Source organism: Anguilla anguilla, chromosome 8, assembly GCF_013347855.1.
Source record: "Anguilla anguilla isolate fAngAng1 chromosome 8, fAngAng1.pri, whole genome shotgun sequence".
NCBI lineage: Eukaryota > Metazoa > Chordata > Actinopteri > Anguilliformes > Anguillidae > Anguilla > Anguilla anguilla.
Window position 1 is genome coordinate 11,362,126 of NC_049208.1, and position 14,328 is coordinate 11,376,453.

General features: G+C 46.6%; 1 protein-coding gene across 1 annotated transcript in view; it reads left to right on the forward strand.

Moving 5' to 3' along the window:
• The window catches only part of LOC118233856 (beta-1,4-galactosyltransferase 6-like), a 26,861-nt gene continuing 12,533 nt past the window's right edge, over positions 1-14,328 (forward strand). The window contains exons 1-6 of the mRNA XM_035429889.1: positions 1-838; positions 8,847-8,963; positions 9,493-9,606; positions 11,551-11,675; positions 12,053-12,169; positions 13,488-13,675. Coding sequence (XP_035285780.1) covers positions 724-838; positions 8,847-8,963; positions 9,493-9,606; positions 11,551-11,675; positions 12,053-12,169; positions 13,488-13,675 — 776 coding nt within the window. The 5' untranslated portion in view covers positions 1-723. The remainder of the gene's footprint in view (positions 839-8,846; positions 8,964-9,492; positions 9,607-11,550; positions 11,676-12,052; positions 12,170-13,487; positions 13,676-14,328) is intronic.

The window sequence follows — 14,328 nt, forward strand, 5'->3', positions numbered from 1 at the left end:
GTGATAACTGGTAGGGCGGGGCTGGCCGGGGAAGGTGGTTGCACTTACCGACAATGTCTGCGGAAAGCCGGCAGGCATAATTCAAATCAAACTATTTTATATTTCTGAATCCCCCTAAATTATTTTCCAAATGAACATTTTGGGCCTTTGGAGCCGCCCATTAAGTACTGGTGCTATTTGCACGCTTCCATATCCGCTATCGCCGAGAAAGATTGAGCGTGTTCTAGCGGGGTTGCTAGGTGGCTAGCGGACGCAGTTGAAGGAAAATCATCAGCCATTCAGAGCAGAGGCAGCGCAGACCCGTTTTCCCAGGGTCACTGGACCTTCCTTGTCGGGAGAGTAAATATAGAAAAAAAATCTACACATGGAGCAACGACGGGGTTATTACTGAAAAACGACAACCGTGTTCTGGACAGACTGTTACAACATGTCTTGTTGGCGACTGGCTTGGAGGCTTGACGGTGCTTGATCAGAAGGCCTGGTTTTCAATCTGGAAATTTCTTGCCTGGGATAGCAATACCGTTTTTCTGACTACATAGCATTTTTTACTGCACCCACCCGCCGCCCCCCTCTCCCCAGCATACACGATGCGGACTGTATCGACAATTTGATTTTTAGATTATCATTTTAACTCGGATACACAAGCTATCGATTAAAAGATTGTTTCCAACGCAGTCTTTTATGGGATCACTATTTCGTTTCGGTCCGCAGGTCTAAGCAAAAATGTTGAATTGGAGGCGGCTGCTGCGGGTATCAAACCGCTCATTTTTGGCCTTCATTTTTTTCTTTTCTCTATCTACGTCTTGTCTCTACTTCATTTACGTATCTCCTGGAATAGGTACGTATCTGTATTCGTCCGGAAATTCTTTTCCTGCTACGTTAGCTCGCTGCCGTTAGCCATTTGCACTAGCTGCACTAGCAGCGTTAGCAGCAAGCGAGCTAATTCTGAAATCGACCCTTCAGCAAAATGCTTTTAACTAGCACAAGCTAACTTCATGTGGAGAACTAACTCATTGCTAGATAATGCGTGCTTTTGCAGTTGTATACCCACGTTTCTTTTTCGTACATTTAGGTAGCTATCGGCCAATTTAGCTCTGCTTTAGATAGCAACTGCCGGATATACAGCTAGCTGACATTAGTCATCCACCTCTCACGAGTGCACCTGCATGCTAGCTAGTTAGCGGCTATTATCACATTGCGTTCTGTGCTTGCGTTTTCCTGCGAAGTTATTTATCCGGTTGATCAAACCATAGTTGTCCACTAGTTATCTAACGGAATAGTACAACTACCCATCTAAATATGCCAACAGAATGTCTCCTAGTTTATTTGCACTATACGTTCACAGCAGGTGGCTGGACATTGCGAATGTTATCCGTGCTGTATATCCGAAGTAATTTAGTGTTAACGTTAGCCAACTAGAAAACTAACTACAGAGCTAATCAACCAATTTTGCTAATTTGAATCGTTGAGGCAAACATAAATGTAGAATGTAGAGCGTGTATGCAGCGAGGAGAGTTTAACGTTGATTATAGTACTATGCTGTACTGTACTGTACTGTGAGTGGAGTCTCTTAACTGAAAGCGAGAACACCGACGTTCATCTCTCAAAGCGCATCCTTTCACTTGTTGTCATAGTGAAAACGGTGTTTGAACTGATAATAAACGCAAACTACCTGCCCCACGAGTGGTCTCAGTAGACGCTTAAGCTGAACGACACTTCTCTGAATGTGTATGAAATGAAGAAGTCGAGCAGATAATAAAAAAGCTTTAACTTATTTCAACAAAAACTTTTTTTAAACATAAAAACCAAACCTAAAACACTGTCTATACATTCCTGCAAATACTGACAAAATTGGTCAGTATATCGCATATGTTAAATGTTATTTGTGTTAACTTGGATCTAAGTAACAATCATTAATGCATCACATTTCTGGAACACTTCTGCACTGTTCTAATCCTGTGATGTCATGTTTTCCACATTTTATTTCATGTGACTTGGGCCCATGTACTGAGTTTGACCCTTTAGTTGAATTTTGTCTTTCAATGTTTCACATCAGTCACAAGTTAAGTCAACCTATCAAACCAGAACTGTTCCCCATCAATGTTGATTTGCAGTGCAACTATACAAAACTGCGTGACGTACAAAGATTTTAATCCATGTTCAAACTGACACCCGATATTCATCATTTAAACACCTACAGCGTATACGTGTCCAGGCTACCACTCTCACACACCATGTCTGTCTCACATGCACAGTTTCTATACCACCAGAGCAACAGGTCTGGTTTCATTTTTAAAAATCTGCGGAGTATGTTGTCACCTTTGCCTCTCACTGCCTCATTTAACATTGCGTATTGACGTACTTTATAACTGTGGCAGTTCTACTCTTTGTTTGTCATCGCAATACTGTGTACACGAGTAGCATGAATGCAATATCAATGTGCAGAATTGTGCTACCGATTGCACCTGTACAAAATAGCCGAAGGTCAGAAGGGACAGAAGGGAATCTTTGGTGCGTCAGAGACTCTTTAGTTATTGGAGTATTTCTGTAGGAAGCCCTGAAAAGTACCAAACTCTCATTGCTGTACTTGTGTAGGGTTTCCCTGCCCACCTGTCGAACTTAAACTAGGCAGGAAATGGCTCGTCATCAGCATCCTGTCGTCTAGTGAAAGTTCAATCTGGGGATTCCCCAGAAAATGTTTAGCTAGCATCTCTGGAGACACCTCATGGATTTACATTGCAGGTTTATTTATTTATTTTTCTGTGTATTGATTATTCTCAATTTTCTGTTTCTCACGTGACACAAGCCAGAAAAGGGTCATAAGTTGTCGCCTGCAAATTAACTTTCGTGTTAATAGTGGCCATTTCACATTATTTGAATTGTTGTCTAGTTAGCCATTTAAAAAAAATTTTTTTTTTTTTTTTTTACTTTCAGAGGTCAGTAGTCTTTGTACCATAACGGTGATCTATTAAACAGGCACTGGGCTTTTTTGTGAGAAATACTCCCTCTATTAATAGATAATACTGTATGTCAATAAACCTGACATGAGTTAGCCTACTCTGTTTAAGGGTGCCCACTCAGCAAATGAATGATGGCATTTAAAGCAAATAGTTGTATGTGCCCGACTGTGGGACTTTTGGTCGCCTTATGTTTACATATCAGGTGCAGCTGAACCTGTTGCATTTGTTTCCTCACAATGCTTTTTTCAGTTGTGTAATGTTTACGGTTCATTTAATGTTTCATTTCTTTTCATGGATGAAGTTCAATTTAAAGACCCTTGGTCCAGCAGCTTTCATCCTCATAACAAAGGTAGTAGCCTAGAATTTTATTGACTTATGCACACATTTCATTGTTCAAAAAGCAGGAAACCGTCAGCATTGCTTAAGCGTTCCCTGGATGACTTTGTGAAATATTATCTCTTGTTGAGAAAGTCATAAATTATTGTCCCAAAATAGGCTTATGGTATAGATATAGGGTTTATCAAAATACTGCTCTTGGTGGATTTAACCTTTTTGGCAGATGCATAACCGAGTTTGTGGGAGTCCAATATTTCAAGTTTGTCTGGTATCTGGCTGTGAGTTATGCTATTCCAGCTGATTAAAAATCACAAGACCGGGTTCTGTTTGTTCAGCAGCCTGCTGTCTTTATCTGCAAGCTCATCTGCTCACTCTCACCACAGACGCCACACACTTGTCTTTTTTACTCTGGCCGTCAGACAAATGTGGAAAAAAAATACTGACTTCAGTTTTTCCTTATCACTCTTTCCAGAGACTGCTTTAGCAGAGTCTGGTCAGATGCTAACATTAGCGGTAACGCACGTAGAAATGAATGGTAGCAACAGTTAGCAAATCTTCCATTCAGAGAAAATGGCCGTGCTATGGATTGTGGGTAGTTTTGCTACGAAGGAGTGCTGAAGCTGTTACCGGCACACAAAAAAAGGAAGTCAGTCGGAACTTTTTTTGTCACGAGCGCTACGTAATCTCCTAAAAACGATGATTAGACATCTTTTATTCCAGTTTTTTTTTGTCTTTATGCGTGGGGGTAAAAAGAAAGAAAAAAAAAAAGTTGTTTGTCTCAATGTATGATGCTTCACGAGGTGTGACAACTAGCCTAATATTTATCCTACTCAAAAAGTGGTTTGGAAGTCATCGACAGTCCACTTCCTAGAATCAGGGCTGGGGAAGGTACGTGCCAGTGTGTGGTCCGAATGGTTTCTTGCGGAAGCATTGTTCCCCAGTTCAAACATCCTCTTTGTTTGAAATTCGTAATGCAGTGGTGCTTCCCGTTTACTCTCCACATGCGCGGACCGTTCTGTTTCATAGTTTCTTAGTTCTCTGCCGTGGCTGAGACCCTGTGCTGTCCTCCTCATAACCTTTACTTTGCTGTCGCTGTCCGTGAAGGCTCCGGTGTCAGTCAAGCACATCCTGTTATCCGTATTTCATCTGGGCTTTTCACGTTAGCTTGCCAGTGCTACCCATTCCCGTCGCGTGATCCGTAGTTTGTGCTGGGCAAATGAGCTGAAGATTAAGATTTGATACAGGGGTGTCTTTGAAACGAGAACATTTAACCTGTCTCTGTCTTCAAAGGGCCCTGGAAACTGTGGTTTTTTTTTTATCACACAACCAGCACGGTTGGTTTTATTACCAAAAACCGCATGGAATCAGGGTTGTAAATGCTGATCAGAAGGTGGATTTTTGGAGACCTGCCATAGATTTTATGGACTGTCAAGTTTACCTTTAGTCAATAATCTGTGTTCAATCCATGTTGAGCTTGCTTTTTTACGTCAGGAACGGTTTTAATTGAAATGCACACTGTCTGTTCAGCAGAACTTTATGAAGAGTAAGGTGCTGAAAATGTTGCCACATTGATCACCGGTAGTCGATAGAAAGTTGGTTTAATTGTTCTGAAGTTGTTCTTGTAGTCTTCCTCTCTAAGAGTGCGGGTCCTGTGTGCATGGACTATGTCACAACTCTCTTTGGAAACAATAGGAGCAGAAGGAGTCTGACCGACCTTCCCTTTGAGTACGGCGATATTTCAGCCTGGCTGTCAGTATCTCTGTAATAACGGTGTGTGCAGTAGGGCCCGGTCGATAGGTCGGACGCCCGAGTGTACGGTGCCACTGCTCCTCCCCTCTCCCATGTAAACAAGCCCAGGTTAAAACCTAGTACATGGCTGGACCGAACCGGGCGACGTCACAAACATGCGCGGTGTAACTTTATCAGTCAGTCAGTCAGTCAGTCAGTCAGTCAGTCAGTCACAGACATTCGCGTTTGTAGGGCTGGCCCCGCTGTTGCATCATTACTGGCCTGACCGGTCTCTCAATTCGGATGAGAAACGGTCCTTTGACATAAGCGGGATAAAGGTACCGTTGGGAGGGCGGAGTCAAGCCTTTGTGCGCTGATGTGTGGGTGGACCCGCGATGCATGTTGCAGTGGTCTTCTGTTGCCTTTTCGTAGAAATCAGCGCACGTCATTTAATGATCTCTTCATTTTGCCCCGGATGTCTGTTTTTGCATCCGAATGGGAAACGCTGCCCCCTACGGTAAAACGTTGTGAAGTCACTCTTGAGATTGATTTGGTTTAGCTTGTGAAGCACTTTCTAAACTGTCCTGTGTAGTAATAATAAATCTGATGAGAATTACCTGTTAGACAGCGACGGAAAGCAAACCCAAGACTGGGCTTCCCTGTAGCCTAATTATGCAGCGCAGTTATGCTTGCTACACTGAACGCGGGATGTCTAATGACGTTATTTTCCTCTAAAGATTTGAACAGATTTCTGTTGATTTCCGGTGTTCGCAGTAGGCTCTGCGTCCTGCCTTTCAGAGTTGCCGGTCGTTAAGGTGTGTAACTAGGCATCATTGAAGAGGGAGTGGTTCCTAGAATTAACTCATTCTTCCTGCAAGCACATGATTTGAGACCAATTTGGGCAGAAACCCTTTTTACTGACTATTGTGGTACTCAAAATATTTTCCCAGGGTTGGCAGGTCTGCTAATGGTGGCTGTAAATTCCGGGGCTGTTGAAAGTGCCAACACAGTGCATCACGATGACAGCAAAGCACTGGCACAATCCCGGATGTGGTATCTTTGTGTTGGTTAGCTGCGGTGCCAAAAAAGTGGATCAGGACGGATTCTGAAGGAAGAACAGCCTACCGCAGTGGCATAAAGCCACATTCTGCTTTTGCAGCATTATGTTAGACTTCAGAAAGAGCGTAGCCTCGCGAGCCAATCTCTTTTTTCACTTCGTTCAACAGGGCATGGCCGATGCCTTGACGTTCTAGGCATAAATGAAGGAGGCAACCTTCCCGGGATAGGTGTATTTTCCCAACCAATCAGAGTGTTTTGGCCAGGCGTGGTCTGAAACGTGCACCGGAAAACATTACCGGAGGCAAACTTTTCCACAGACCCGCATCAGTTCACCACTATTTGGGGGAAATGATTGTATTGATTGTAGCGGGAAAACGATCAAAACCATTGCTTCTTCTGGCCATTTTTCTGGGTATTTATTTGATAGCAGACTGCATATCGTAGGCCACGCTTGAAAAAATAAACTTTTGCCAAAGCCTGTAGGCAAGCAAGCGAGTACATCTCTGTTCGGTAACAGCGAATCCAAACATACGCGCTGAAGGTCCTTCAACTAAGTCACGCCATGTATTTGGCAAGTCTATGACATAGCCTAACAGAATTAAAATCTTCGAATTTGTCCATAATTCTGTTTTTAGCAGATAATGTGGGATAGCTCGATAGCTTTGTCCGTTTTGTTTCAGTTGGGACTTAGAATGCAGCACAACTGAGACAGTTTGATTAACCAATAGGGAATCTGCTGCTGGCTCCCGGTGGCAGAGGCTCCTCCCTTTTGCCCCATAAAGTACATGCGTTAGTCCAGACTAGAAAGAGCATAATGTTCTTCAATCTTCAAACTTGTTTTTTTTTTTTTGGAGCAGTAGCTTAGGGTTGATGTGAGTGGCCTTTCCTCTGGCTAGCTTTTGGTCGGTCAGCTTTGCTCAAGGCCAACTGAAGTCAACCTCAAAATTGTGACTGGCCAATGTGAGCTTATAGCTCTGTGGTTCCACTTTTCCCCCTATTAATGAACAGATGAATCATTTGTTCCCATTTTAGAAATAAATGATTGAAAAGGTATGAGTCCCCAACCCTGTTCTGTAGGCACTGTAAGTGATCATAGCCCCGTACAGGTAGATCAGGCTTCTGCTGATTCACTGGTCTGAGAGACGCGGTTGGCTTTGGTCCCTAAATTAACAGCCAGTGGAGATCGCAATCTCCTTTTAAGAGGGTACGGTGTCCTGCTGTTCCTGTTACCTGTTTTTAATTACTTCAAGTGTAGTCTAGACTTCTAGCGGAGCCGTGTCCTCAATTAAAGGAAAGTTTTTTAAAAAGTAAGTTGCTTTTTTAAAGTGTCTTTTCTTAAGCACTTTTTTTTCTAGTGCAGTTTGGCATGAACCGATTAACAGTAAATTTACAGGAAGAAGAGTTTAGCTGTTCTGAATTCAACATTGAGGTAATTGGCTATGTTTTGCAGCCTTTTGTGCGCTGTGCATTTTTATTGCAGAAGCAAAGTACGTAAGGGCTTTATGGGTTCAAGAAGAGTCCAAGTCCCTATAGCCATCTATATTACATGAGTCTTGAAATGTCTTTGGCTGCCTTTGTGAAACTGACATCTTTTTCATGTAGTTCCAACCCACTGGCGCTGCATTGGATCATACCAATGGTCCAGCAATGCCCACACGAGGCTTGACCTGTTTTACGCACCACTGAGCAAACGCAGGTCTGGATAGTCATTTTCTTACCGTTGCGATCATTCTGATAGCCCTGAGTTCATACAGGTGTGTGGGTACCTCAGAAATGAAATTTTGAGTGTGGAAGATTCGGGCTTGTGGAAGTATTTGGATTTTGTGTTATGGAAGTTCTGGGCGCTCTTGGGTTTTTATTGAAGCTTGTTGAGCTAGTTGAATAAATACCTTCAGTGTTGCATTTTAGATCTTGCTTATTAAAAAAATATGTGGGAAAAAAAATCTTTGTGGGGGAAAAAAAAGGCAGCTTTGGCCACTCCGTTGAGTGTTTTGGGCCATCTGGGAAGCAGGCGACAGGACAGCGGCTGTGTCATGATTCGTTTTTCTCGTGCTCTGAACGCAAGTTTATTGTACAAACAGGAAAACCTTGTGACTGCAACCCAACTCAAAACAGTCTCTTAAGAGGAAACTGCTTTCCCTTACTGATCCAGTGATTTCCTCCAAAACTGTAACCCGACTCAAAACGGTCTCTTAAGAGGAAACTGCTGTCCCTTACAGATTCACTGATTTCCCCTGAAGCCTATTGTTTCCCCTCCCACCCCTTTAAACGTTTATGTAACCTGTCTTGAGTGCTGTCTTGAGACTAAGTTCACATGAAGTAGAATATTGTTCCATTGTAAAAGCAAATGCTTTCTAAGCAATGAGAGAGAACCGGTTTTTTGGACATGGTACGCTAAAATCTGAATGCTAGCCAAGCACGTTAGCGCAACAAATTTGTAGGCACTCCCAAGCAGCCATGCTGTTCTCCCGTTCACATACCAGCGTGTGTCTGACGGGTTTTGGATTTTAAGAAAAGCCGTCCGTATCGCTATGACGGCGCTGAGCGGAGCGGGGGGCTTGCACAGCTGTTCGGGCCGTGATAACTGTAGATATGTGCGCGGTGAATGTGCGCTATAGCATCGTTTTTTTTTCTTTTGCCCGTTTGCCAGTAACGGTCTGTGACGTACTGAATGCCCTGGCGGTGGGTGTTTGAGCGAGATAGCGTTGTCTTCCTGCGGCGTTTTGTCCAATCCCCTGAATGTGGACTCCCGTCTCTTTGCAGCGAACACCTACTACTTCATGGTCCAAGCCCAAGGCATCATGCTGAGAGACAACGTGCGGACGTTTGGTCACATGATCAGGCAGTACACCAACAAGAACAGCACGCTCAACGGAACAGGTAGGCGCTGGGGCCCCCGGGGGTGGGGTGGGGGGGGGGGGTGTTTGGGGGGTGCATCCCGTGTCAGGCTTCCCGCCATCAGGAGCCACACCACCGCTGCTTGCTCAGTCCGATCGATACGGGGGTCACGACCCCTGAAGCGTTCATACTAGAATCTCTCTGCCATCGGCGAAACCGGTCCGGTGGATCCGTCCGCTCTGGACGCGCTTTGGTGAACCTCTCGGGTGTTGCCCGTTAGGCATGTTTTAGTTTACTGATGCGTTGATGCAGGTATCCCTCCCGTGGTTGGAGGTGCGTGTGATGAATATCAGAGAGAGAGAGTGTGAAGTATGTGCAGGTCTGTTTAATCCCACACGGGCTTTGAGAACGTGCGTGGGGGTGGGTTTAGCTGGTCAAAGACCGTCTACACACCGCCTGGTGATGGGTCCCTCATTATTTTTGCACGTGATGAGGTGCGTGAGCAAACAGCCTGGAGGACTCCAGCGTGTTAACGCTCTGACCCCCCCCCCCCCCCCCCCCCCCCCCGCAGATTACCCCGACGGCAGCAACTCCAGCGAATTGATGGCGCAGCCGACCGCCTATCTCCCGGAGAACTTCACCTACGCGCAGAACCTGCCCTGCCCAGAAAAACTGCCTTCTATGAGTAAGAACCTCGCCCTCCATTCCCGCAACCAACGGGTTACGATCAGCCGGAAGCGCCACCTGCGATGTGGGCTACGTGCCAACACCGTACGGCCTCAGGGTTGTGGTTTCATCGGGGAATCAAACGGGGGGGGGGGGTGATCCTGTATTGAGATACCACAATGACGGTTGGTCTGATTATTGTTACTAATTGTTAATGTCCTTAATGCTACGAAATGATAGTAGCCTTATTTAAGTAGAACAGGTTGGGATTGCAGTCAGTAGAGGACTCTTGAATCGTATTGTGTTTGTTTTCATGCCATTTTCTAGTTGCAGACCTCTCAGAGTTCTGTGTAGCCTCCTTTCCTGATGTTTGTATTCTCTGAGGTTCTTATATATTATTAATCCTGGGTGTGCTATGTTCTTTCTCAGGGTTTGATAAACACTAGTGTTTTGCCGGAAGCTGTTGTGCAGCTCTGTTGATGTCAGTCTGTACGAACTCAGTTGCCATCATGTTTTAAATGCTAAGCGCTTGCGGTTCATTGGACCGTTTAACAAGCGCATGTGAACGCTACTGTTTGCTCCTGACCTCAGGAAACTAGGGGGAAAAAAACGTTTGTTGCCTAAGTTAAAATTGTTGGTGTAATTTGTCGTGAAAGTGGCTTTGTCCCGTTCTGGAACTGCCCTTTCTACCCAAGGCCTCCTGCACCCCTCCCTGCCGCTGCCCCAAAAGTGAGACCGTGTCCCCATTCAGAGTACCACAGGGGAGCCATCCTGGATTCCCATGGTCCATGAAAACCTTGAGCATCCTGGAATGTCATGGAAAGCGCTGATATAGCTAAATTCGAACGTCCTTGAATACCTGAATTTGCGTTTAAAAATTAGGAAAAAAATGTACCCGCCACCAAAAATATATTTATGTATTCTTCTCGTCCTCCTCCCCTGCACCCTCCTGGAGATTCCCGACCTCCTGAACCTGTTGGTGTCAGGTCGGACCTGCCGGTCGAAGGCCCCTGTGCTGTCCCATCAGGAGAAACTCATCCGGATGCGGTTTTCCCTGGTAGCCACTTCTGTGAAAAACGCGCTGAATAAAAGCCGTGACCCAGCAGTGCTTTTAGCCGCCGCAGAGCGCGTGGCTGTGCAGCGCTCTGACGCGTGTTTTTATCAGAGAGCCTCGGTCTGTAAATGCTAGGAAGCCCTGCAGCGGATTGGCTCCGTCTCAGGGGAGGGGGGCCCTGATCCAGGTTAAACTCCACAGCTGACCGATGGCCTCGCTTGTGTCACGTGTCCGGGATCGAACAGGGCCTGCGAGCGCTTCACAGATGTCAGTCTTGAGGAGTTGAAATTACGTTACCCGATTGCTTCAGATAAATGGGACACATTTTCTTTTTTGTGAACATGGGGTAGTTTAGTGTAATGTTTGGGGGGGGGGGGGGGGGGGGGGGTGAGGGAAGCGGAGTTGCGGGTTTGATTCCCTGGTGTGGCACTTCCGTTTCACCCTTGCGGAGGGTGCTTAACCCTAATTGCTTCAGAAAGCGCTGGGCTGTGTAAATGGATTGCGTGCGTACATGCGCATGCCTGTGGTAAGGCGCATCTTCATCCCAGAATGCTTTTCTCTCCGAATGCTTTAACTTGTCGACCGCAGTTTTAAGCGCATCACTTATTGATGGCTGGAGATAGTGAAGCGCTGCGGCGGTTTGTATGGCCAAAAAGCAGCTCTTTGCAACCAAATGTTGTGTCTAAAAAATGAACTAAAAATCGGGTAGGAGCTGTAATATGAGTCCTCGTCCAGTTATAGCGTTTTGTGGTGCTGTATCAGCGCTTTTGTACAGACTGACCAGCAGAGCTGACCAGCAGGAACCGGAGTGAAGGTTTTCGCGTGTGCGTCAAAGCGCCCGCCACGCGCGTCGCTCGGGACACGCACGCCCGCTAACCGGCTCGCGCGTTCTGCCTTCCCGCCTCGCAGAGGGCCACATCGACGTGAACATGACTGAAGTCCCCATGGAGGAGATCCTCCGGAGGTTTCCCAGGAGCTCGGGCGTCCGAACCGCCGGCCACTGGAAGCCGCGAGACTGCAAGCCGCGCTGGAAGGTGAGCGCGGGGGGGGGGGGGGGGGTGGCGTAGCGGGCCGCGTGTTCAGCTGGTGATGCGTCCTCTCACTTGCATGCCAGATCAGGAGATGTTAACTACGCCATTGTGGCTTCATCGCAGTGTTAAGATGAATGTGATGAGGGCGTTTGTGAGATCTTTCCATGTTAAGTTGAGCGACTGATGCTCTGGTTTGTTCAGTAAGTGTTTTATTTGTATGTTAGTGATTTGTTATTACATTTAAGTGAAGGTTCATGTTGCACTCGGTGTTCCTGCACTTTTTAAAAAACTGAGTAATTGTGTGAGACCTATTCTCGCTCTTTCGAGCTCGCTCACTCGTGCTTCCTCTCTGCCTCTGCCCCTCCTTCCTTCCCTCCCAGGTGGCCATTCTGATCCCCTTCAGGAACCGGCACGAGCACCTCCCCATTCTGTTCCAGTACCTCATCCCGCTGCTGCAGAACCAGCGCCTGCAGTTCGCCTTCTACGTCATCGAACAAGTACGACCAGTCACGCCGACGCGTTTCTCACGCTCTCCCTCGCACGGCTCTCCTCACGTATGACCAGGCGCACACGGCTGACGCACACACGCGCGCGCACACACGCACACGGCTCGCACACACACACGGCTCGCACACACACACGCGCGCGCACACACACACGCCCGGCTGCTTTTCTAAATGACGTGCCGGACGTTTCGCTGAATCGGTTTCGGCGTGAGCTCTTTGATCACGCCTACACCGGCAGTGCCTCCTCCTCGGATTGGAGCCCGTGACCCCGCCCAGTTCACTCACCCCTGTACTACTGCCGTCTGCCCTGCCCGCCACGCATGTTCTGTTTCCAGCTATGTTCCGTTTTTTTTTTGTTGGCGGCTCGCCTTTTTGTTCCTCTTCTGTGCCGCGGTCGAGCCGCCGTGATGTCACTATTATGCAAAGCTGTTGTAAAGGGAGACGATGTATCATCTTTCCTGACCTTACTTCACCAGCGTAATCGTCCTCAGCGTTCGGAAGCCAGAGAATCGTTTCCTCTGTCTGTGAACAGTAACATTATGTTCTCTTTTAGTACCCTGTTGTTTATGCTAGTTGAATGTGTCACGGAGAATGTAAATGAGCACTGGGCGTGTGCAAGGCGAGATATTACTAAACCACTTCCTACAAGCCTCAAGTCAACATTGGGCATCTGGGGCGTTTTCTTCCCCGGCTGAATGAACGACTTGAATGAACTATCTTTGTCACCTGTCATCGTCTGCTTTTATATTTTATATCTTTATTAAAAATGGCTTTTACAAAACGTTGTGGGTCAACACTGACATCTAGTGGTGCAAAAAAGCAAAATTCCAGGTAATTAAATGACCAGATTCTGAATATGCTTCCATTTCTAATGATTCTAATGGGCAAACCATGGTTGCTGTAATACTTTGAACAATAGGGTGTTTGAGTTGATATATTTTATGGTTACGAACATAAAAACTCAAGACCAATAAGTATTGTGTATATGGGGCGACATAGCTCAGGAGGTAAGACCGATTGTCTGGCAGTCGGAGGGTTGCCGGTTCAAACCCCGCCCTGGGCGTGTCGAAGTGTCCTTGAGCAAGACACCTAACCCCTAACTGCTCTGGCGAATGAGAGGCATCAATTGTAAAGCGCTTTGGATAAAAGCGCTATATAAATGCAGTCCATTTACCATTTACCATTTGTCCGAACACTCGGTAATGGTGCTAAATGTTAATGTTGATTGAGTCAAGGGGCTGTGTGTCGCTCTCTGGTCTTAGTGCCGAAGAGAGGGACTCACGTACTGGCTGCTGTTCTGTTTCTCCAGACTGGAAGCCAGCCGTTCAACCGAGCCATGCTCTTCAACGTGGGCTTCAAGGAGGCCATGAAGGACCTGGACTGGGACTGCCTCGTCTTCCACGACGTGGACCACATCCCCGAGAACGACCGCAACTACTACGGCTGCGGTCAGATGCCCCGCCACTTCGCCGCCAAGCTGGACAAGTACATGTACATGTGAGTGAGCTGAGCGCTGCTTGATTCCACACAAAACGAAATGCTGGTTGTGTATATGAAACGTGTGAGCGGTTACTCCTGTTGCAAGAAAGAGGTTTCAGCTCTGGGTCCTCGCTGGCCCGGGTCCTCTCTGCTTGGAGTTTGCATGTTTCCTCCGGGTCTGTGCGGGTTTCCTCCGGGTACTCCGGTTTCCTCCCACAGCCCAAACACGTGCGGGTTAGGTGAACTGGAGAAGCGAAATTGGCTGTGTGTGTGTGTGTGTGTGTATGCGTGTGTGTGTGTGTGTGTGTGTGTGCGCGCGTGTGTGTGTGTGTGTGCGTGCGCAGGTTTGGCCTGCGATTGACTGGCGCCCTGTCCAGCGGTAGTGTGTAGTATGTTTGGTAGCTGAGGATATTTTGAGACTGAATTGGAACGTATCATTTTTTTCTCTCTCTTGTCCAAACTCAGCCATGTTTGGTGAGGCTGGGTAAGTTGGTCTGAGTTTTTATTTTAATTTTTAGCTTTGTCTTCCTTCCCCCCGTGAGGTGTAGTTTTCTGTAGTGTGAAATGAATTGCCGGCACTTTTTAACTGTAGTGCTGAAGTAGAATAGAGTGCTTTTAGCGGTTTAGCCTTTGTTAGGTTAAGAGTTCACATTTTTTCGGCTACGAGTTCC